General features: G+C 36.6%; 2 protein-coding genes across 2 annotated transcripts in view; one reads left to right on the top strand and one right to left on the bottom strand.

The window, feature by feature from the left end:
• Positions 1-213: 213 nt before the first annotated feature.
• The window catches only part of LOC107090310 (ras-related protein Rab-26-like), a 129308-nt gene continuing 106013 nt past the window's right edge, over positions 214-23508 (bottom strand). Inside the window, exons 6-9 of the mRNA XM_015383623.1 lie at positions 5632-5697; positions 4007-4063; positions 3425-3501; positions 214-1062 (exon numbers count right to left, since the gene is read on the bottom strand). Coding sequence (XP_015239109.1) covers positions 960-1062; positions 3425-3501; positions 4007-4063; positions 5632-5697 — 303 coding nt within the window. The 3' untranslated portion in view covers positions 214-959. The remainder of the gene's footprint in view (positions 1063-3424; positions 3502-4006; positions 4064-5631; positions 5698-23508) is intronic.
• On the top strand, positions 15668-19208 carry LOC107090309. Its single transcript, XM_015383622.1, has 3 exons — positions 15668-15734; positions 16335-17368; positions 18956-19208. Exons 2-3 carry the CDS (start codon positions 16423-16425, stop codon positions 18994-18996), a joined length of 987 nt encoding a protein of 328 aa, XP_015239108.1. The 5' UTR covers positions 15668-15734; positions 16335-16422; the 3' UTR covers positions 18997-19208.

The following is a 23508-nucleotide window of genomic DNA, read 5'->3' as shown; positions in this document are numbered from 1 at the left end:
TATATATATATATATATATATATATATATATATATATTTCTAAATCTGATGCTGACATAATCCTAGTCTAAAACACGTAATGTGATATCAAGTAATGCCGATCAGACAATGTGCTGAGAGAAAAGTACTTTTAACAAAAGGCTATTCAAAGGCCTTTAGATGAGATTTTTTTTTTATTAATGAAGCTTTACATGGAATACCCATTTTATTTACTTTCAGAGGAATATTTTATAACAATAAAAAACACTGATAGCTAATTTAATCATCATAAATAAATTAGACATCATCTCAGGAAAAAACACCATTTCCTTTGTGTTTTTATGATAAAGTGCAAAGTACAGTCCTTTACATTTCATATTGTGTCAAAATAGCAGAAAAATTGAAAGCTTTGAGTGCCCAGATCTTATCACATGTTAAAATGGAGCAAACATAAGGACAAATGCTCAGATTAAGTTTCACTTTGAATAAAATGGTTACAGACTGTACAACAGGAGGACACAGTATTTTAAAAAACCTTAAGAGTTTGATAAGATTAGCTCGTTCTTTTGCTTTCCTAAGGTTGGTTTGATAATCTGTACACCATTATTAACATCTAGTTCTGTTGTAATGCTTTAACAAACCACACAGCTTCCAAAAGACAAATCTAAATCCTCTTTAAAATATTTACATCAATAAGAAAAAACTGGACAATATGGATCCTGCAGGCAGTGAACAGAGCATAATGTGTTTGTGGACATGCATGTGAACAGAAGATATTATACATTCACAGTTGCAGTAGATGGTGGGTTATGGGAGACCAGATTGGCCTTATAATCACTGAGACGGAGAGTTTCAGGGTCATTCCCAGGCACACACACACTCTAGCTTATTGTGTAGTTAAATATTAATAATAATGATGATAGTATCCCTGTTTCGTTTCTTTGCCTTCAGTAGAAACTTGGTTAACCCATGGATGTGGTTTAAGAGCGGCAGCAGCTGGCGACCCTCATTTCTTTGTCCACATATTCCTGTAGCTGAAACTTCGGCTCGTCGGGTTCCTTCATGGTCCGGTGCTTCAGCTCTCTGGTAATCATAAACAAAGGTCAGCCTTCAAAAAAACCATCAAAAAATGCTTCATGTATTACAATCATTTATACTTTTCAAAGATTAGAGAACCGTGCCCCTTACAATTTTCTATTAAACAAAAAAATGGGTGGCACACATTGGTAATTAGCCCCATTTTCACTGACTCTCCAGTATAACAACCAATGCAGCCAAGAGTCTCTAGAAGTCTCCAAAAAATGTTTTCACCTGTATAAAATTATTAAACAACCTTGTTAAGACCAGCTGTGGAACTATGTTCAATCCCTCATCCAAAAATGGGAGATTATGGCACAATTGCAAAAGCCCCATGATATGGCAGTTCCTCTATACATGGAGAGGCCAGCAAAGACAGCATCAGGCAGATAAGCAGCCAGGAGGTCTAGAGTTTTTCTGGAGGAGCTGCAAAATCCAGTTGTTTTGTTCCTAAGCAGGCTGGCCTGTCGGAGGAGGGATGATCAGAAAGGCATAGTTAAAGCAAGGTGGGATGAAATTCCACCCTGCTTTAACCACCCTGGTTAAAGCAGGGTGGGTAGACGGCAATCTCCAAATGAGTTTACCGTTTACCACAAGTCATATAGAGGCCATAGCAAACATGTGGAAGGTGATCAGATAAGGAGAAAAAAATCAAGCTCTCTGACCAAGATGGAAAATTCATGGAAAAGTTTCATTTTATTACTAAAGTGCAAAGTACTCTCTCCTCTGTTTGCATGTCTTTATTGCCATTGAGCTTCTTTATGGTAGTTTTGTATCTCATTAGGAGCCTCCACGCTTTCTTTTATTGACCTCTTATAAAATATGTAATAATTTCAAACTAATGGCCCTGGTAGCCCACCCCCTCCTGAACCTTTGGGCCCCTGGGTTTGTACCTGGCAGAGCATGCCAGGAATCCATCCACGCTGATTGTGTAAATTGGCTCATTATTACTTAGAAAACAGAAGCTTGATGAGTTTATAATCTAATATTCTAAAAGGAGGGCAGGATGTTTTTCCCCAAGAAAAAAATAATAATCACTGCTTTCATATTTAAACAGTACATTAGCTAAAGACATGATTAAAACTGGGTAACTTACTTTCTGTTTTGGTCATAATTTCATCCTTTGCAAATTATGTAAGGGATGAAATGATGAAGCCAGAATTTTGAGTGAACTAGGACTGAGACTGAAGGATGCAAATGAAGTATGAAAGCAAACATGAGCTAAATGAAAAGATCAGATTTTCTGTATTTGTAGAAAGATTTTGCTCTAGACAGCGATTCTATCATGGGCAACATCCAAGCATGCCAGCCTGTTACCATAACGAGGCTAAAAAAGGACCGGCTTCTACACAAACTGCTTGGCATCATACATTTAGAAAAAAAACAGCTAAAATTGTATCTTCTTTACTTTACACACAAAGACATTTTCATATATTTACATAAATTGTGCTTAATTAGTCTCTTTTATAGGTGCGATATAATATTTCTTTGCAAGTTTAAGCTGCAGATATGGATAATTGGGTGTCTATCAACAGATAAAAAAAACTTGATTATCTTATTGATTAATTACTACTATTTGGCTCATAGGACTTTATTTAAGGAATTTGAAGATGACTTAAGTCTGTAAAAGGAATTTGTAACCTTGTGGTTTTTAGATAAAGCATTAATTAAATAACATCTAAAAAAGTCTCTTTGGTTTCCCCAAATATCCATAACAACATGACAGTGTCAATTTCCCAATTGTGGAGCTTTCTACACCCAACATAAAAAATGTAGAGCTATTAAAGCAATAATGTTTTTAATTAATAATGTTTCTTTCAGATACGCTATTACAAAAAACCCTATAAAATAAAGGCTTTGAAAAATCTTTACCAGTTTGCTAATATTTGCTGGCTGCACTGTGCATGCTGGAAGAACAAGTATGTATGTTGCAAGTTTAGTCCAAATACTTTCAGTACTTTTTGGGGAAAATTGTCCATGCATATTAAATATTGGAGGATGATGGTTATACCTCAGGTCCAGTTTTATTGTCATCATTATAGGCTAAGTCCAAATGTGGCTTTATATACTGTCAAGGTCATAGCAACACTCAAGCTGCCCCTGTGGTGGTGATGCAGTCACTACTATGACGAAGCTATGAACTGCAGGACCTTTTATTTTTCAGAGCTATGTAGAAACAGCAGGATGATTTCTTCCCTTCAATTTGCATGGTCTTATTTCGCATCACGGGCAGGTGAACTGGAATGAATTTGTGTATAACAACAAGAAGGAAACAGTAACAATCTTTTTTTTTTTTTTTTATCTCAAACCCAGAAAGCCATTTCACTTTGTACTATTCATGCTGTGTTTTTATATTAGTGTGACTCACTTGGCCACTGCAGTGAAAGCCAGCTCCACATTCAGCCCAGATTTAGCACTCGTCTCCATGAAGGGTACTCCAAACTCCTGCACAGAAAGAAAAAAAAAAAAATCTGCTATTGTCAGGTGAATTTATCATGCTTATAAAGGACCCGAAAAGCTTAATTCTTTTTTGTATTTATTTTATTATTTTATTTCGTATTTATTGCCTTTAAGACTGATTCTCTCTATTGTTATTTTTTTTAATTTTCAAACAAAGGTGAGTATAATCAATGAGAAATGCTCCAAGGAAGAGAAATCTAATTTTGTGGAAGTCAAACAGCTGAGAACGTCATCCTGACAGCTGCAGTGTCTCGCTGAACTCTTCCTGATGAATTCAGGTCTATTGTCAGAGATTATTGGAGTGAAACTGCCTGGATAATTCATTTAGCAAGGCGCCTCCATTTATAATGATATTATTCAGTGCTACGAAATGTATCATTTAACTGAATAATTACAACACAGACACATGGGGAGGTCTGGTTTTGGGCCAGATTAAGTGCAGCATAACCTCTGGCTATAAATGTAGAGCTGGGTATTTTAGGAAGCTCACCTTGGCCAGCTTCTCGCCTTCCTCTCGTTTCACCACCCTGTCATGAGTGGAATCAGCCTGGAACACAGTGACAACATGCTGGCATTGAAATGGTTGCTTGACAACATTTGGACATGTTTATTTTTCTGTGTGCATCACATGCAAAACCTATTTCACTTTTTTGTAAGAGCATGACTTACTTATTTGAACAAGAAAATAGCAACATATCTTTTGTGTACATAATGCATCTATACTTATGGATCTTAGTTTAATCATATTTAATCCGAAACTTTATTACTTGGTTCATCTGAAAAAGTTAAACTTGAAGTGTTTAATAATAAACATTTTGTTTTTGTTCAGGTGATTTTGGCTTTTTCTAAAATCTAACATTCAGTTTCAATTTCTAAACCAAAGCAGATCATTGCTAAAGAAGGTAGGTGCTGAATGATTGGAGAAACTTTACTGGAAGGTTTAGTGGAAGGAAAAACTGTGGTTAAAAAGATGCACTAGTAAAATAAATTATCTTGCCCTTCAAAGGATTACAGTAAGAAACAAAGCAAAGCGTTTGGGTCAGAGCCTCCAGAACCATCAGCTACAGATGTACCATGGAAACGGATTTAGTTAGGCCAATTTTGAAAAGAACCATTAAAAAGAATCCTATCTGTGCTAAAGAAAAAAACTATAGTACTTCCTGTTGTTCAAAGCGCAGCTTTAATATAAAAATGATCAATTTCATTTGAAAATCTAAATCCCTAATTTTTATACTTTAAAGGCACATAGCCAGTTTTCCACAAGTCCAGTTTGACTTGCTTTAATGTTTATAGTATGAGTGGTTCCCCAGATGAGGTGAGGGTTTCCTGGGCTTCCTACAGGTACAGGAGCCCAGACTCACTACTTTGTGCTCATACACATTAAAAACAAGGACATACTGTTCAGTAGGCAGAGATACTTCCATATAAATGTTAGTAATAATTTTATGTAATGCTGTTTATATTTTCAGAGCCTGAGTGATAACTTTCATGAGTTAAAAACCATTTTTGTTGAACTGTATTTGTTAAATGAAGTGGGAATTTAACTTTCCCACCTCAGTAAAATGATCTGGGATCAGTGATGAGGCACCTTAAATCAAAGCATTTTAAATCCTCTACAGTTTGTGAACATAACTAACATAAGTATAACATCAGCCTGGAAATGAAAGCTTATGCACAAACACATTGTGCAATAGAAAGTGACTAAAGTGAGAAGGTCCCTTAAAAAAAATCATCTTTCAAACCTACAATTAAAACTAATAATCCCTAAATCAATATTTGTCACTTGGTTGCTTATAAGCCTAGCTTAATGGAAAAATGACCTTCCCATGTTTCCTTTTCATTGATTTAGCACTGTAGCAAAAATCATTTTATTGCTAAATAAGAAGCAGACGGGAGCAGATGCTCTGGCAAATCTGCACAACTATTGTATTAAAATAGTCTATATGCCATTTGTGTATTTTCTATGTTTAAATGCATCTAAATACCATATTGCTCTAAGTTACCCTTTTTTTTTACTAGTTCCTCGGTTCTGTCATCCTGATCTTACTACGCCTTCTTACCACCCTCTGAGGCCATCTGCCCATCTATGTCCTAGTGTTGCCAACAAGGCCTCACCTTGTTGCCCAGCAGCATGACGACCACGTTCTGCTGGGCGTACTCATGAATTTCTGTCAGCCAGGCCTGTGGATAAAAACAGACCAGGATAAGGAAATAAATCTGAAACTGAAGAAGAAAAAAAAGGGAACAAATTGGGGGATATAGAAGGAAACAGGAGTGATGAAGGGGAAGATCAGGAATAAAGACCTGTGTTAGAGAAGATGGATTGTTTCATGAAGGAGGAGACGGAAGGAAAGACAAAAGATGCATCTGTTTGTTCACTGCTCTAGATCATCAGGAACTCCTGTGTTTTCTTCTTGCATCCATCCATCTCCTTCCAATTACAGCCAAGTACTTTCTTTGCTCTCAGTAATCCCACTTGTTAAAAGAAAAAGCCCTGAGAGTCTTCAGGAGTCATTCAAGCACAACTTTCCACAGCAACCTTCTAATTTATTTGTTGTTGGGTTTTTTTATTCCGCTTTTAGCTGCAAATATTTGAAATGCAATAGGAACAGTAATAATATCATTGATCTTAAACCCACAGAAACAAGATGGCAGATCCAGCTCAAACAGGACTGATAAAGACAATGACAAATTGTCTTACTATCTAAAGATTGAATTAGCATTGGTAATGTCATTTGACTGGTATAAAGTAATGAAATTCCCATGGAAAAATGAATGAATTGGCAATATTCCATTACACCAGTTGAGGGACAGGTTACACTGGCTTTGTCTGTTAGGAAGTACGGTACTATAATGATGTCAGCCCGTCTGACAAAAAGCTGCTGTCAGGATTCATCAGGTTTTTGATTGAAACAGCTAAACGTTTTAACTGATGAGCAGACATGATGGAAATACAAAGATATGCGTAACTATGGCAACTAGCATATTGCAGGAGGTACAGTCTTGTTCTTAGCCCTTTATTTATAAAATGTTTTTTAAAAACGTTTTTTATCTTTTTGTTTTTCTTGTTGCAATCAGGCAGGGAGACGATATTCCTCATTAGTTTGGAGATTATAAAATAAAAAAATCCAACACTTAGTGCTACATTTCAATTTCAATGAGCAAGTTATTAAAGTTACTATGTACATTAAGGGACCCAGTGACATGCTAGTAATTCATTTCTGAATTTCTTTGCCAGCATCAGGTTGCGTAAAAAAGGTCTTTTTAAATTAATGAGCCCTGGTGGCTTATTTTATGTAACTTTATTTCCATCCTTTTTTACACTTTTCTCATCTGTATTTATTAGTAAAGTAGGAGTAAAATGTCTTCTTCGTCTTGCCAATGTCGCTAAACCTTAAATAGAGTTTGTGTACCTATGGAAAAAGCAATGGAGACAAGCAGGTAGCATTCCCTGCAGAGGTTAAGAAAAAAAAAAAGATAAAGGTAAAGTCCAGGATCAAGCATTAACAGGGGTAAAAGAAAATGTTGGATGCAGAGAAGGATAGGTGAGTAATGCTTGGAATAAAATATGAACGCTGGTTATCACTGAACCTAAAGCCGCAGAATCTGCCAAGTTGATGGATGCATGAGAACCATCCTTACTAAACTGATACTGGCAGCAATCCTATCCATAGGCTTTTAATTACAGTGATGGAAAGGTTTATGCCTGCAATGTCTAAGATATTTGCTATTGTTTGGGTTTCCAATTTAGTAAAATAACCTGCAGACCGATGCAGCAGAAAAACCCTTTAATCCTGATGCAAAAATTATTCTCAGGCTTGAAAAAAATCAAGTCAAAACATTCAGCATCAACAATTGGTGTTTAGTTATATCTGAAAATGCACATATGGGTTTTGGGGGTCAGAGACTCACTCAGTATTTAAAGCAAAACACACGCTATCTGAAAAACAAACAAAAAATGATGTGAAAGCCCACTCTGCTTCTGCAATGCTTCCAGCTACCAATGACAGTCAGATCCCTCCTACTGCAGCAGCAGATTTGTTTCTGCCTTAAGGGAATTGCAGCGGGGTTCAGGATAGTAGAAAAATACCAGCTTCTTGTCCTGCCTTTGGGGATTTTAACAGAAAAAGCTTCCAACAGTTATGAAAAGGCTTACTTTCTATGTTTAGATATCTTAGAACATCATAAGTTAAGTCTTATCCAGTAAACTGTAAAGTTCTGAAAAGTTAACGCTCCGTTTTGCTGTGTTGCAGCTGTTGATCATCAGGCTGTACATCAAAAGAACGGAAGGCTTCTGTAATGGGCTATTTCCATGCATATTTGTTTGGAATGGGTCCTATACAAATATATGTGTGGAAATTATTATAAATGATTATAACTTACAAAACCAGCTGAAATTTAGCTTGGTATTCTCAGACTGGATAACAGAATGCACATTTTTAAATGGTTGGATGACTTAGCAATCTGAGAGGAACTCTGAAGCTGTTTGAAAATAAATTGATTTTTAAGGAGAAAATATTTTTCTAAAAAGCAACACAAAGTTTGCTAGTAGAGCTTAGATTTGTAAAGTACCATCTGAATGCTCCGCTAGACCTCTTAATACAAATTCTATCAACGGTGTCTTCGGGCAACGTCTCAAGTTTGGCTGAATAATTTTGCCTACCCCACAAGTTATTTATTTGTTAAAAAAAGACTAAAATATTAAAAAAAATTATTCAACTTAATGATTGTGTCCTACTCCTTGACTCTTCAAAGGAAATAACGATTTTATATCTTTACTCTGTATGTTTGAACCCTTAAATGTGGCAAAAGGTTGAAACTGTTAAAATGTTCAGAAAATGCTACTTTATACTAAACAGAAACATTATAAATTTGGTCCAGTCGCATGCTTTCCTATTTATTGAAAAATCTAAATAATATTTGCTTAATTAATATGATAAATACGCAGAACAATGGTGTGACATATGACCCAATAATAATAAACAGTACTTTCCGGGATTTTTATATATCTCTATACAATACGGATGCGACTGACACGGAGGATATCTCTGCCTATCTGAGCAGTATATCTCTACCTTCTGTCGTGGAAGAGGATTGTGCTTTCTTAGATGCCGCTATCACTCTGGAGGAAGTTTGGGCTGCAATTAAATCTATGCCAAACAGAAAATGTCCTGGACCTGATGGGTTTCCATTGGCATTCTTTAAAATATTTTGGCCAGAGATTCAACCAATATTTATGCTCGCTGTTGATGACATTTTGAGTAATGGCACCCCCCCCTCTTAGAGACACGTCTCCAACAGTCTTCTTTTAAAAGAGGGTAAAAGCCCCCTGGATTGTTCCTCCTTTAGACCTATTAGCTTGCTTAATGTTGATTATAAAATTGTTGCAAAAGTATTGGCCCAGAGATTGGAAAACATCCTTCCTAAAATAATAAATCAAGCGGGGTTTATAAAAATGAGATTTGGCACGGATAAAAGGTTGTTCAGTACCTTAATACTCACAAAGAGCCAGCAGTTATTGTTTCCCTCGATGCCGAGAAGGCCTTTGACCAAGTTGAATGGCAGTTTCTCTTTCAGGTGCTGCATAAATTTGGACTAGGCCCGAATTTCATCAATCTGGGTAAAAGCTTTTACACAGACCCAACAGCCTCAGTTAACACAAATGGCTTGATATCTGAGCCTTTCAAGATTCATACTGGTTGTAAGCAGGGGTGCCCTCGTTCACCCTTACTGTTTACATTGTTTATTGAACCTCTGGCCGAGATTATCAGGACCAATCCGGATGTATCTAGAATCAATATAAGCGGTAGAAATCATGTCATTTCATTATTTGCAGATGATGTACTTCTGTTTATGTGCAATCCTGAGAAATCAATTCCAGCTATTCTGGAATCTATGGCTATGTTCAGTGCTTTGTCAGGATATAAAATCAATTTAGGAAAATCAGTCGCCACCCCTTTCAGCATCCCGCCAGAAAGATTCATGCAATCTCCTTTTCAGATTCTATGAGAGGCTTCAAGTATCTGGGTATTTTATTACACCTGATTTGAATAATCTTTTTGAAACTAATTACTCACCTTTAATTCAGAAGATAAAAAATGATTTGATAAAATGGACTCCCCTGCCAACCTCTTTATTAGGGAGAATCAATACTTTAAAAATGAACATTCTCCTGCGACTGAACTATTTATATCAGAATCTTCCCTATTTAGAGAACTTAACACAATCAGCTCCTTGTTAGAGCTGCTTCATGCTTGTAAAACGAATTCAAGCCAGATAAAAACAACATCAACAACAAAAATATAACATTCAAGTTTGGCACCAGGCGATGAACACCTAGAAATACATATATCCTTAGGAAAAAAAAGCAAAATTTTTCAGCCCAAGCTTGGTTGAACCACGAATGTTAGTACTGTCGATATTTTATACTGATGAGGTGGTGCAGACAACCAGCAGATGAGGGTGTGTTTTTAATGTTCCTTGTTTGAATGGTTTAGGTTTGAGCTGTATTTACATTTTAAGGCACATCCAGGTATTGAGTTCATGTTTACCTGAAGCTGATTAGGAGGAACTTACAGCCTGTTGGCATGTTGGGTGAAAATGCAGCAACATTAGACTGAGAGAAAAAGATAATCCTCATCCAGCTAATTAGCCAGACAGAGACATGCAACAATAATCTCATCACAGAGTATGCTGATATATGTAAACTTTGCTCAAACTGTTGTTGCATCTGTATGAAGTGAATATGCAAATCTGTGCCAACTACAGCACTGTGCTTCCATATTTTAAGTTATTTTATTAGGATTGTAGATTAAAACAAAATAGATTGTGATTGTAAAAAAAAAAAACCATTTCAGCAGGAGAAATATACAATAATCCTGAAAGAAAGTGTGATAGAGACTGCCATAAATTGGTATCATTGCATTTAGAAGTAGACAGAGGGATTTTTTAAAGTGACAAACTCGAAATGAGCACAGCTTCCCCTGATGTAAGTTAAAATCATTCTACTTAGGAGTGAAAGATGGATTGGGTTTTCAGAGATAAACCTTTGATTCTTTATGGAAAAGAGTGCATGATCACATATTTGTGTTTAAAATAACTGATGAAGTGATCTTTGGGACTCGGTATCAATAAATGCCTCTCTTTTTACTTAAAACTAAATTCATTTCAATTCAGTTTATTTCTATAGCGCCAATTCACAACACGTCATCTCAAGGCACTTTACAGTTCACCAGATCATACAGTCAAACTAATTCAAAGTTTTTTATCTAAGGAAAACCAGTTGACTGCATCGCCTCATTGACTCGAATGCAATCACCAATACATCACCAATGAAAACAACAGTATCTCATGCCCCAACTATCTGACACAGTAAACTTAACTGAGCTGTTTTTTTTTTTTTACCCCAACTCTGTTTGCTGCTGCTCAGATGTGCTGGGATCAACAGCGATCAAATGCAGCTATGTAAACAACAATATCCAGTGTGATTCTACTGGTTTATGTTTAATAGATATAACAGATGTTAATGCTGCATGATGAGATAGTCAAAATGCTAAACAGTGATTGGTGTCATGACATACAATGGGAAAAGAGCCATAGAGCGCAACACTTTTTCATTTTAGACATCCACTGTGAAGCAAGAGGTTGACTTTCAATATACAATTACATCTAAAACCAGACTAGATCCAGAATCAAAGGCCTAATAAACAAAAGTTAAACTGGCCTAGTCAAAGTTTGCATGTAATCTTAACCTCAGACTCATTTGCACATGTACAAGCAGTGAAACTACAAAGTAGTTGTTTTAAGACTTATCAAATGCAACAATAAAACCGTGTATTGTTTTGTTTTCAACCCACACATACAGTAATAGTTTTGCAAGACACCATATAAAGGCTGTTTTAGAGGAAGAAAATAATGATTGCTAATTTGTTATGTCTTTGTTATCCTGGAAAGGATTGTTAAAACAATCTAAATGTCAAGATACCAATTAATGAGTCATAGACTATCAAAGGATAATCTGCAAAGGACTTCATTAGATTTCAGTCTTGTATCATTTTGTGTTCAGATGATGAGTAGTTTTTCTCTGTGGTTATCCCATTAATCCTGAGACTGTGTCAGAAGAGAAAGACTTGCATGTTAATTGTTCTTACGTGGGAGTTTTTATGAGAAAGTGAAATTGGGGTTTGACCTGTTTTATGTTGGTTTCTGTGGAGAAAAACAGGGAGGGGGTGTTCTTTAAGAACTGTGAGGCAAAAAGAGGAAGTGGCACTTAAGCAAAACCTTCATGGACTAATAGTTAAAAGGTTTACATCACCAGATAGCAGAACCAACTTTAGTGGAAACACCCTAAACAAACGTGTTTTCCTGTCATTGGTCTGCACAAATAAAAAACGATTGAGAAACAAGAACTTCAGATAAAAAATGGATGGATGGATGGATGGATGGACGGACGGACGGACGGACGGACGGACGGATGGATGGATGGACAAAAAACTTAAAGAGAGAACAAATATCCTGTTGTTTGGGGCTGTACCATCTGCAAAGTTAAAGGGGAATGGAAGAATGCAGGTCACCCAATAATCAGCTAAATCTAAAAAATAAATAATGAATAGGAGAAAGTAAAGAGTAGGAGCTAATTTCTTAGCCTCGTGAGACCATCCTGATCTCACGAGCTTTCAAGCTTTCACTCGCAGATCAGTCTGGAGACTCTCCGTTAAAGAACATTTGGAGCTGTTCACCAAACGAACGTCCAATCAGCGTTGGCTTTGAGGCGGGTTGAGGTGTGACGCAACGAGAAGCGCGACAGTTCAGTCTAAAGAACATGGCGGCTTCAGCCGATGAAACTAGCGTTAGCGTGGCTATCGAGCAAGTTTTATCGGAATTACAGAGTATTTCTTCACTGAAAGAAGAGCAAAACACTGCTCTGGAGGCTTTTCTCAGAGGAAAAGATGTTTTTGCTCTTCTTCCGACTGGTTTCGGCAAGAGTAGCCTGGCTTGTGGTTGTGTTTTCGTCGTCGCTCTGTTAGTACGTCATATGCTTCGTTGATCTGATTGGTTTATTTGGCCCGTCTATCACCAACATGGGCCAATCAGTTAACCAGTATTTTCGCCCCTTCCCAAAATTACTTCAACGGAAGGTTTCCAGATGGATATGCGGAGCAAATCCATCTGGCGGAGTCAGGTTACAATTTTGTAGCACTGAAAAAATAATGATGTACAGTTACAAAATGAAGAATACCCAGATTAACAGAAATCTGCAGCTGACTATGGTATTATAATAAAACATGTATGTTTTTACATTAAAAACAACCAAATATTCGTTGCTAATAAAAAACTGCAAAAGAAAGATGATAAAGCTTATTGACTATTTTTATTAATGTTCCCTTTCCTTTGTCACCTGCCCTGAGTCAAAGTGTTGATCCTAGGACACAGTTGGCCTTCCTGGTGGAATACATCTATGTATTAGAGCGATAGACATGTGGATGGACCAACTGATTGATCATTCAGTGAACTGAAGGAGGGAGAGAAACATGAACTGAAAAACATAAATGGACAGATTAAGAGAGGCCTAAATGAGTGTAATGATGGATGAATGAATGGATTGATGGACAGACAGAGGAATAAGGCACGGATGAATGAAAAGAATGGTTGAATTGATAGAGATTGATTCTTGAATTGATGCCCCTGATGTTAGGCTCCAACCTTCAGATCGATGGACCTGCAATATGTGGAGAGGTAAATCGTTTTCCAAACTCTCTTTACTTGCTCTGTTTGTCCATCTACTGTAAGATATACATTTGTCTAGTACTTTTCCATACTGCACAGGGATGTTATTTTGTTCATTTTTCTCTTGAACTTCAGCAGTCTGACTGGTTCAAACAGAGTATTGCCTCGTAATCTTCCACGGCGTCTGAGTTTTACCACACAGGTGGAAAGCAGTTAACACTTTCATGTCTACAAGGTTCTCATTCCTGACATCTGCTTGACTAGCTGACCGTCTCCTGCTTTTTTCTGTCTTCAACAAAAGGAGAAAAACAATAAAGATATCTGTAGTTCCACCACATAAATTCTTCAAATTGTTTGCTTACCATCTCAACTATAAACTGCAACTCAGATTAGGTAATGATCAAACCTATCTCAGCTTTAAACACAGAACTTGAACAATGTTCCACTTTTCAGGGTGTTTAATTATTTTTAGCTCATATTTTCATCTCCACCTTTAAACACACTGAAAACAGACATAATCCAACAGGACGAGGTACAGTAGACTAACATGAAAGGAAAACTTATAAAGCACATATTGACTCTTCCTAGCAGGGAGCAGAGGCAAATATATTTCATTGCTATTGAAAGAAACAGAAGAAAATGTCAGAGCGTTTTCTAAAACACAGTTACTGTGCAGTCAAAGCACACAAACCTGTGTTCTACTGTTCTCTGTGTGAATCATCAAAACAAGAGCTCTCAGATCAGCATTAATCCCTGACCTTAGTGCAGGTTTACAGTATCCTGACCGGTTTACATTTTTTTATTACACTAAGATCAATATGCTTAGCCCCCACACCCAACCCTGCCAATTACTCACACAGCCTCTGAAAATCCTGACAGGCTGCAGGCGGATTAGGTGAGAAGCGGGGGAAGGAAAACTGTTTTTGAGCTGAACTTAAAAGGACTAGCTGTCAACACAAATTGTTACATTTCATGTGGTATGTGGCAGGATATAGGGAGCACACATGTTCAGTTTGGCGTACATACAATACTCTTTGTCTTAAGGTTGGATTTAAATCAACTGCAAAGCTTCCAGTTTGACACTATTAGACACTACTACTTTGTCTGCACCGTTATAATTTAAGGACTGACCAGAAAAAGAGAGATTCTGTTAAGGTGGAATCTAAAGCGCTGTAGTACATGACTAACCGGCTTAAGAGTCTGATTTTCAGTGACCTGTTTTTATGTGTTGGTAAAACTTTCTGTCAAACCAATTAAAAGTTTTCACCAGCCAATTAGAGAGAGATTGCAGAATTCTCCAACAGTCTGAAATTTATATTATTTTACTATGATTTTACAAATCCTTGACTCTTTGTGGTTCAAATGTCTGACATTGTGGTGGTTTGTAACAATGCCATTATGGCTCATACTGCTGCTGAGGTAAAGGGAAGGTTAAAGGGTAGAAATGGTCTCTAATGAGCAACAACAGAAGACACTAGCCAACAATCCTTTGGCAAGCGGAGCAATCAAGTTTTGACATTATTCTTTTATAAAAGAATTCAGTTAGATGGTAGTCATTCAATCCTCTATGTACTTTAATGTAACTGACAAAAATTTTGTGGGCAGCTATAGGTAAGTTAAATAATGCCTCATCTCATTTGGGCAGAGCAAAAACAAAGAAAAAAGAGGAGAAAAAATAGGCCTCTTTCAGAGGGGGGAAATAAAAATTGTCTTATTTCTCTAATAAAATCATGATGCAACACCGGCAGCAAAACAAGGGGAAATGAAGCACAGAGGGAAACTTTTCAGTTTGAGCACATTTTTGTTTATAGAAAACACTGATGGTGACATGGATGAAGACAGGAGAATAGAAAACATGGCAGATGATGGATCATTCTGAGACTCAAGACATCTGTCATCTCCTATATTAGATTATACATTTACATGTTGGTTGTGTTTCAAATTATAATTCTTCATTTTGCTTTAGCTTAAGTAAAGGAGTTTAATGAGTACTTTTACCAAACTACAAACAGGCAATTGTACCTTTACTTAGGTAAAGAACATCAGTACTTTTGACACCTCCACTAAATTATTCAAAATATAAAGCAGCAAAACTAAGACATAAAGCAGACACAGGCCTCTGCGTAATGACTTTAAATATAGAATTTGACGCATTCAAGAAACTGCTACGAAATTTCTACAATACTGACTGACTTATCTGTAATTGTACCCACCAGCAGTATTCATAATATTTAATTCTCAATAAAAAAACATATGGTACGATAAGCACAGCTGATTGCCAACCCTAATGACTAGTGCTTGTTTGGATGAGATTGCATGCTACTGTGTGAATTGAGACATCTGTGGTTCTCAGGGTGTTATTTTCAGGAAGTTGTGGTAACACATGGGTGGACCGCTATAAGGGTAAACGAAGAGAGAGAAATCAAGAAGGATATTAACAGTAGAAACATTCAAACAGATTGGTCAAGACTCAGATCAGCACAGCGCTGCAGGTAAAAAACATCTTACATTTGACATTTTTTCTATTGCATAGTTAGGTGTAAGTTTTAAAGGAAATGTATTACTTTCTATTTTTATGTCAAATTTAAATCAACATCCAGAATTGAAAAAGGAATGTTGATAGTTTCTCTGTTACAAATCTATTATTATTTTCTTTCTTGAACAGAAAAACCCACACAAAAAAAACGGAAGGTAAAAAAGGTTAAAACAAAAATTATGTTAGAGATTTCAAATATCTAAATCCTTTAAACTATTGTTGAACTGACTCATATTTATTTTAAAAATTGGATTTATTGTAGCAAAAAGGGTCAAAGAACAAAAAAAAATCATTGAAAATTTCTTCTAAACTGTAAGCTCTGGGAAAAAATCTAGCTTGGTGGAAATAACTTTTAGAAAAAGCCTTTAATTACAGATGATGTTGCAACTGCTTTTCCTATTAAAATAGGTGCATTTCAGCTGAGGAAATGTTCTGAAGAAAAATAGAGGTTTTGAAACTGTATTTGAAATGTCCAGATGGGCGTTTGCTGTTCCTCTTTTCAGATCTGAAACACCCTGAATACACCCCTCCCTTTCCTATTATTTTTTCTCCTTAGGGAGTTATTCACACAAAGGAAGAAGAAACACATCACTGCTACGATTGGTAATACAAAACTAACCACGGCTCCTTAAAAATCTGCCAGGATGAGTGAAAAAGTATCTAATGTGAAATCAGTCTGCATCAGAGCACAGAACAGGAAGGGTGGAACAAGACCTGGACCAAGATGTCAAGCGACACGCAGCCAAGTCTTCAGAGAGCAGCTCAACTCTGCAGTCTCTGCATCCAACGCCGTCTTGCATTCTCTTCAGAGACGGTGGTCAGTTGACTTCTGCAAATGCCAGACCCCCCCTGTCATTACGGTGAGAAAAAACAAGAAGGAACCCGACCCTCCTCAGCGGAGCGCTTCTCTGCTGCCACTCCAGACTTCATCACATTCGTCTTTCAAGAGGTACTCATGCCCCTCCATAGGGATCTATATGTCAACATCCTCCTCCTCTACTTCCTCTTCCACCTCCTCCTGTCCTTCACCAACTTCTGTTCCGACATCTGTCATTATTGGCCCAGATCCATTAGGATGGAAAGTTCAACCCAAATCTAGGTCTAGCTCTTCCCTGGTACGTGCCAAGAGACTGTCTCTACAAATTCCTCTCCCTGCTGTCCCTACTCCCAGCTCTCCAGACCCAGGACCTTCATCTCAAACCAAACCAGCACTCAAACCCAAACCCTTCCGCCGCCACCACTCTGAATCCTCAGCCTTCCTGAGATCACTTGAGAAGTCTCTGCCTGTGGTGACTGTTGAGCAGCTTCGTGCTGTGCATCTTCGGCCTCTAAGCCTTTCTGATGAATTAGATAATGTCTTTGACGAGCCAAATCAAGGGGAGGGAAGGGTGACCACACCAACTTCAAAAAACCCACCACCTGTGCCAGAGAAGACGGCCATGGCCAGAAAAATTGCAAAGCTGATCGCTCGCTCACGACAACGTTGCTGGCCTGTTGTAGCAGATAACAAGAACACCACAACAATGAAGCCCATGGCTAAACATTGTCATCAGAATATGGCTCACAACAACATGTGTGCAACAAAAATGGGTGAGTCAGGCATAAAAATCTCTATATAAAATTAAGCTTAGTATATCAGTTAGCAAATAATAGTGGAAGGGCAACTGTCAGACTGATCCCTTCTCATAGGGCTTTCAGTAAGATGTGAACAAATTGCTGAGTGTTTCCTTTTATTAGCTGGATTGAACACTATACTTAAAATACAGTTGAAGGTCAACAATTCTATAAAGGACCGCCATGTTTGGTGCCTTTTTCTGAGCTGAAGGAGCATCTGTGTGATTTTAAAATTAAGTAGTCAAGTATGTTCCTTGAGAGGTGCTATCCTACAGCTTGTAGATTCATTCTCCCACATATACAAATCAGATGGTTGAATTACCTCCTCAGAATTCAGTCATCCATGTCTACAGAGGTCTGAGTTCAATCAGAATATCCAAAATTGTGGCTCCTAGCTTTCATCCTTTCACTTTTCACAGGGTCAACAGTAAGAACAGAATGCAGGGTAGGATGTCTGCTCTGGACTGCAGACAGTCATTACATGGCGGATACACACATGACTGGTACTGGTAAAAAAGAACCAAAAAAACTAAACAAAAGTAACACAAATGTAACGAATGGACGAAGCTCTCCATTTTAAAACTCTAAAAATATAAAGTGCTTTTTATCTATTATTGTAAACTTTTCTAACTTACTATACCTTCTGAAATATACCATCTAAGATGCTGCTGCAAAAGCAAGAGCCTAGTGCAAAATCCAAACATTTATTTTAGTAAGTTTGTTACCTTCTGCTTTAGGTGCAGCAACACTGATGTTGTTCAACTGAGAAAAGAGCAACAAACCTACAGTAGCAGCCATTCAAAATTTCCCCATCATGGATGGGCGCTTGCTTGGTCCCATGAGATTACTTTTTTTTAAACATCAATCTTTGTACTAAAATATTCTTTCTTTCTGTCCTGATATGTGGACATTAACATCTAAAGAGAAGCGCCTTCTCCTGGTCAGACCCTGTTATTCAGTGAAAGGGTGGAGTCAGAGGGAAAAAAATATGCACGCCCCAAAGAAGACCAGTGGCTGGAAGTGGGCCACCATTCGGCTGGCATTTGACTGGGAAGGGTCATTTTGAATGGCTGCTACTGTAACAACATGATCCCCAGCAAAAGTCCAGCTCTGGCTAAAATTAGATCGAGTTCCTCAGATATGAGCCCTTTTCCAGTTGATGTTACTTTAAATTGCTTTATTAGGAGAAAAAAAAACATAACTGAGCATCAATTACAACAATCCTACAGTTTACTTTTCTTTAAGTCTAAGATAACTTAAATGATTTGTAGGAACCTGCCAAACTGAGCTTAATGTTCGAGAATTCCCTTTGTTATCGATTTTCATAAAAATTTTCATCAAGTATGCAGGTTTAATGTCAGTTTCGCCCTCACAGGCAACCCGTTATATTAAAAAAGTGAACTTATTTAGAATAAAATAGTTTCTACAATTTGCTGTAGAACTAAAAGCATATCACTGAGTATTTTTTATACTTTAAGCTTTTCAAAAATTTCCTTTAGGCTGTAAAAAGAAGAGCAGGCCTAATACTTGGAGTCATTTCTAACAGCATTAACTTTCTTTCAGCTGAGCTGCATCTTAATAACGTCTGCAGAAGGAACAGGTGAACCCCACACTTCTTCCCTGGCTGTGAAATGAGAGAAGATAAGTGAAGAGTCGCCTAATCAGCCTCACAAATTACTGCTGCAGTTTGTGAAGCTGAAAGAAAAATGTGTCCCTGGAGACAAGGTGTTCTGTCTGCTTTGCTTTTTTCTTTTTAGGCATTATGCTCTAAGTACTAAGATTATTGAAAAAAATCAAACATGTCTTTTTCAATTTAACTGGAAAAAAAGGTCATTATTTCAGCATTTCACATTTTTTCCATTCTCTAAGAATAAGAGTTTTTGTGCTACTGAAGTCAATGTTTTGTTTTTTTTGAAATCTTTGTCAGATATAGTAATCATTAATTCATAATTAAAAACAGATTAAAATTAAAATGCTTTTTTTTTCTCCTTTCCTCAAACGTAAGCCATTTTACAAAATAACATTTAGAACAAAATGAAAATGTGTAAAACCCAAGTAAACACATTTTATTTAGTGTTTTTCCTGTGTTTCTTTATATGGTAATATATTATGATGACCAAAGAAAAGTTAATAAAATGCATTAATCCTCATCTATATTTCAGTTCCAGGATATTCAGGACCAACTAACATGGGGTATTTGGTAATATTGTTAATAACCGTATTATGAAGAAGAAATGTGATTCATAAAGTGTTAATAATGTAATTTATCCGTTTGTCCAGAGACCCTGTGCAGCCCCACGGCTTTCTCATAATGAGAAAATGAAACTTTAAACAAGCTTTCGACAGTGTTATTACTTTCTGTATTAAAGCAATTATGTTGTGTTCCAAAAATGATCTGCTGAAAACATCTGAACGCTGAAATATCTTAACCAGGATACAGTGCTACGGTGCTTAAAACAATAAATATTTCTCATTTTTGTTCATATTTTAAACTAAGCTGTAATTTTCTAACTATGGTACAACTGTTGCAAAAAAGTATTTGTTGCTATCACAGCTTTTTACTCTTTGTTACATAAATATTTCTGAACTGTTAGATAAATGACCTTAATAAAGACAAATGAAGTTTTAAAATGATTTAATATGATTTAAACAAATATACAAAAATGTGATTGTCGAAGCTGTTGAATCATATTATTTGGGAAGTTTCATTAAAACTATAGAATATACAAGAATAAAGATTTTTTTTTTTATAAAATTAATCTTGCTACAAGATCTTACATTGGAAAATCTTTAATATAAAAATGTATGCCAGTAGCTGACTTCAGTTGTTAAAAAAAAGTCATTTGATTAAAATATCTCACCTTTCTTGGTGTTTTAGATCTTTTTCTACTATATGTATTTAGAAACAAAGTGATTTGTGTGTTTTTGCTATAAATGTGACTATATGACTGTAGGTTTTCACTTGTCCGCGGGGTGCAAAAAAGAGGAAAAGTCCAAGAAAAATCTTAGATGCCAAAAGATATAAGACATGAGGAATGCTCAGAATAAAGAATGAACAGGCAGGAGCTAAAGCTGCAGAAGGATTCAGAATTTACTGCCAAATTGAATAGGTCAAAAGGTGGCCTTACTGATACTGATGCTGGTGATAACAATGCTATTCTTGAACCCTTAGGCTTAATGAAGAAACCTTTTATTCTCTATCTAATAAGTACAATATTTGCCAATGTTGAAATTTCCAATTAGGTAACATAAGATGCTGGTAGATGACCTAAAACAATGTTTATGCTTGCTGATTGCACCCAGTAATACATTAATTAATAATCATTATTTTGTGTTTTTTAAAGTTTTTGCCGTCATAGAAAATTAAAAAGCAACTAATCAAGAACTGATGAGGCTTTACTGTGCAAAGTGTTACCTAGTAACTTTGAATGTTTTGTGACCACGGCAGCACACAGTGAGAGCAATTATCTTCAAAAGGAAAAAAAAAAAACACTCAACAGAGGTAAACCTTTTAAGGCCTGGGGTGCGAGAATTATTCATTGCATGAAGCCTCATGAAATCATTTAAATAATCTACAGACATCTCTTGAAGACATAAAACTGATTATTTTCTAATCTCAAATTCAGGTATAACAAGTTCAGTTCAGTTTATTTATATAGCGCCTTTATATAGCGCCAATCAACAACACGTCATCTCAAGGCACTTTACAATTAAACCAGATCATACAGTCAAATTGATTTAAAGGTTGCCATCTAAGGAAAACCAGTTGATTGCATCAAGTCATTGACTCGAAGGCAATCCCTCACACTAAGCATGCTTGTAGCGACAGTGGAGAGGAAAAACTCCCTGTAAACAGGAAGAAACCTCCAGCAGAACCAGGCTCAGTGTGAGCGGCCATCTGTCGAGGCCGACTGGGGTTCAAGGAGACAGCAGCAGAGATACAAAAGGCAGCTGTAAAAGGCGGCCCCGTGCAGGAAACACACAGCCAGGCAGACGAGCTCTGAGCCAGCTCCCATGTCAGAGGATGAAGAGAGCACATCCAGCCAGTCACAGTCAGAGAAACAGGATTACATTGAAAGTGTAAAGTTGCTTATTCTTGGTTGCAAAAGAAAAACAAAACTCAGTTAACAAAGTAGAGACCATTAGTTTTATCCAAGATGGATCATTTAATTTCAATATTTAAAAGTAAAAAAAAAAAACAGAAAAGGCCATACATTTTGTTACTTAAAGTCTGGACTACTGCTGTTTCCAAATATCAATAAGTCTACAAAACTCTCATAATTTGCTTAGAGACTACATGATTAGCCGTGTTTCTCTCCTGGATGAAGCTGTTTACTAAGAACAGTGCTTTAGACATATGAACAATAAAACCACCAACTACAAATTATACAGAAGACAAAGACTCCAACTTTTTAAAATGGCATTATGGAACTAAAATCACACAAAATCTCGAATTTCAGTTTTAATACATTTTCTGAGGAAGAAATAAACCTGCAAGAGGCTCAATTTTGAATCATGGTGAAGAAGAGAACTCAGTAGGAAAATTTTGAAAAACCCTAAAAAAAAAAAAAAAAAAGCAGACAAACCCGTGAAGGAAAGAAAGAGAGATGATACAGAATAGGTTAATAGAAAGGCATCGGAGACACTGTGCTTCTAGCTTGAGATATATCATGTGCAGGGATTCCAACGTCTATACACAACCAGACTGCTTCCAGCTCTGCAACACCTCCTGTGGACTCCAGCCAACATTTCCCAGTCTCTGTCTGTCCATTCAGTCTGTAAGGAAGTACTGGTATTCATTGAGGTCTGTTAAAATCATACTTCAATATTACTTTTCACAGTTGGCATTTCAAATTATAATTAGTTTCCAAGACACTGTGATCCCATGATAATGAACAGATGTTTAAAATCCCTCTTTCCTTTTTATTTCACACCTGCTTTAAATCTGTGAAGTCTGCTTAACTTGTCAGAGTCTTGAATCAGATTCCAGGTGTCTGTGGCTTTTTCTCAGCGCTCAGCTACTGCACGCTAAAAACAGTTTCTACTTGACATGATTACTGATCTGAGCAGCTGTCAGAAAGTACCACAAGTAGCAGTAGTTATAATTTAGAGGCTGAACAGCATTCTAACCAACAGGAACACCTACACAACGCTCCCAATAAGTTTTTTATATTTTGTGTTGCTACAACAATCTCAACACTAGCAATACCTTTTTTAGGTGATTTATATATAATTGCATATTGTTAGTCATTCCTACTGAATTCATATATTTTACACAGCAGACTGTATTGCTCAAGGTTGCTTAGGTCCTTCAGGTTTTGCAGCAACATATCTGTTGTGAAGAGTGTGATCTTTTCTGGGATTGTTTGCTGACGTGTATTATCTGTAATATGTGTTACATGTAATATCATGTAAACTAGACTAGTTGAACAAGAAATAAAATTTTACTGCAATAAAAAGCAGATATACTGTTTTATGTATACACTATTAATGGCTGGATCTTTACTTCTAATAACCATCCTCAAAGATCCCCATCTTTTGTTCTTATTACAAATAATAATTCTAATAAGAACAAAAGATGAGGATCTAAGAAAGGTCAAAAATGTTGCTCTGTTTAATTTTCTACTCTTGAAAAGAGGTTTTTCTCTGATTTGCTTTAGGTTAGTTTTGCCTTCTTGTTAGCTATTTTTTCAATTATTTAAAACCCTTTAATTAAGGTGCATTCGGTGCATTTCAGTAAATGCCTATACTTCACTGTTCTCTGGTGTCTACATGGTGCACACATTTAAGGTTGCTGTTCTTTGAATTTTACCCACACAATTTGATTCGCATGTAGTATGAAGTTCAGCTTTGCACGTTTTTAGAAAATGCAAATCTTTTACAGATGGAACCCTTTATTCTGAAAATTCACATTCAATTTCTAAGGTGGATATAGCATTTACTTAATAAACAGGTCTCCGACTTTGAACTGTTGTGTAAAGGAACACTTATAATCCATATAGAACCGTCGAGATGTATCACAAGCAATGTGAGCTAAGAGCCCAAGACACCAGACGCCATTTAGGCTACGTTCACACTGCAGCCTGAAGTGACCCAAATCCGATTTTTTTGCCCAT

This window comes from Cyprinodon variegatus, unplaced genomic scaffold (assembly GCF_000732505.1).
Source record: "Cyprinodon variegatus isolate N-32 unplaced genomic scaffold, C_variegatus-1.0 Scaffold290, whole genome shotgun sequence".
Taxonomy (NCBI): Eukaryota; Metazoa; Chordata; class Actinopteri; order Cyprinodontiformes; family Cyprinodontidae; genus Cyprinodon; species Cyprinodon variegatus.
The sequence above is the reverse complement of the archived record's forward strand: the minus strand, read 5'-3'. Positions and strand labels throughout refer to the sequence as shown.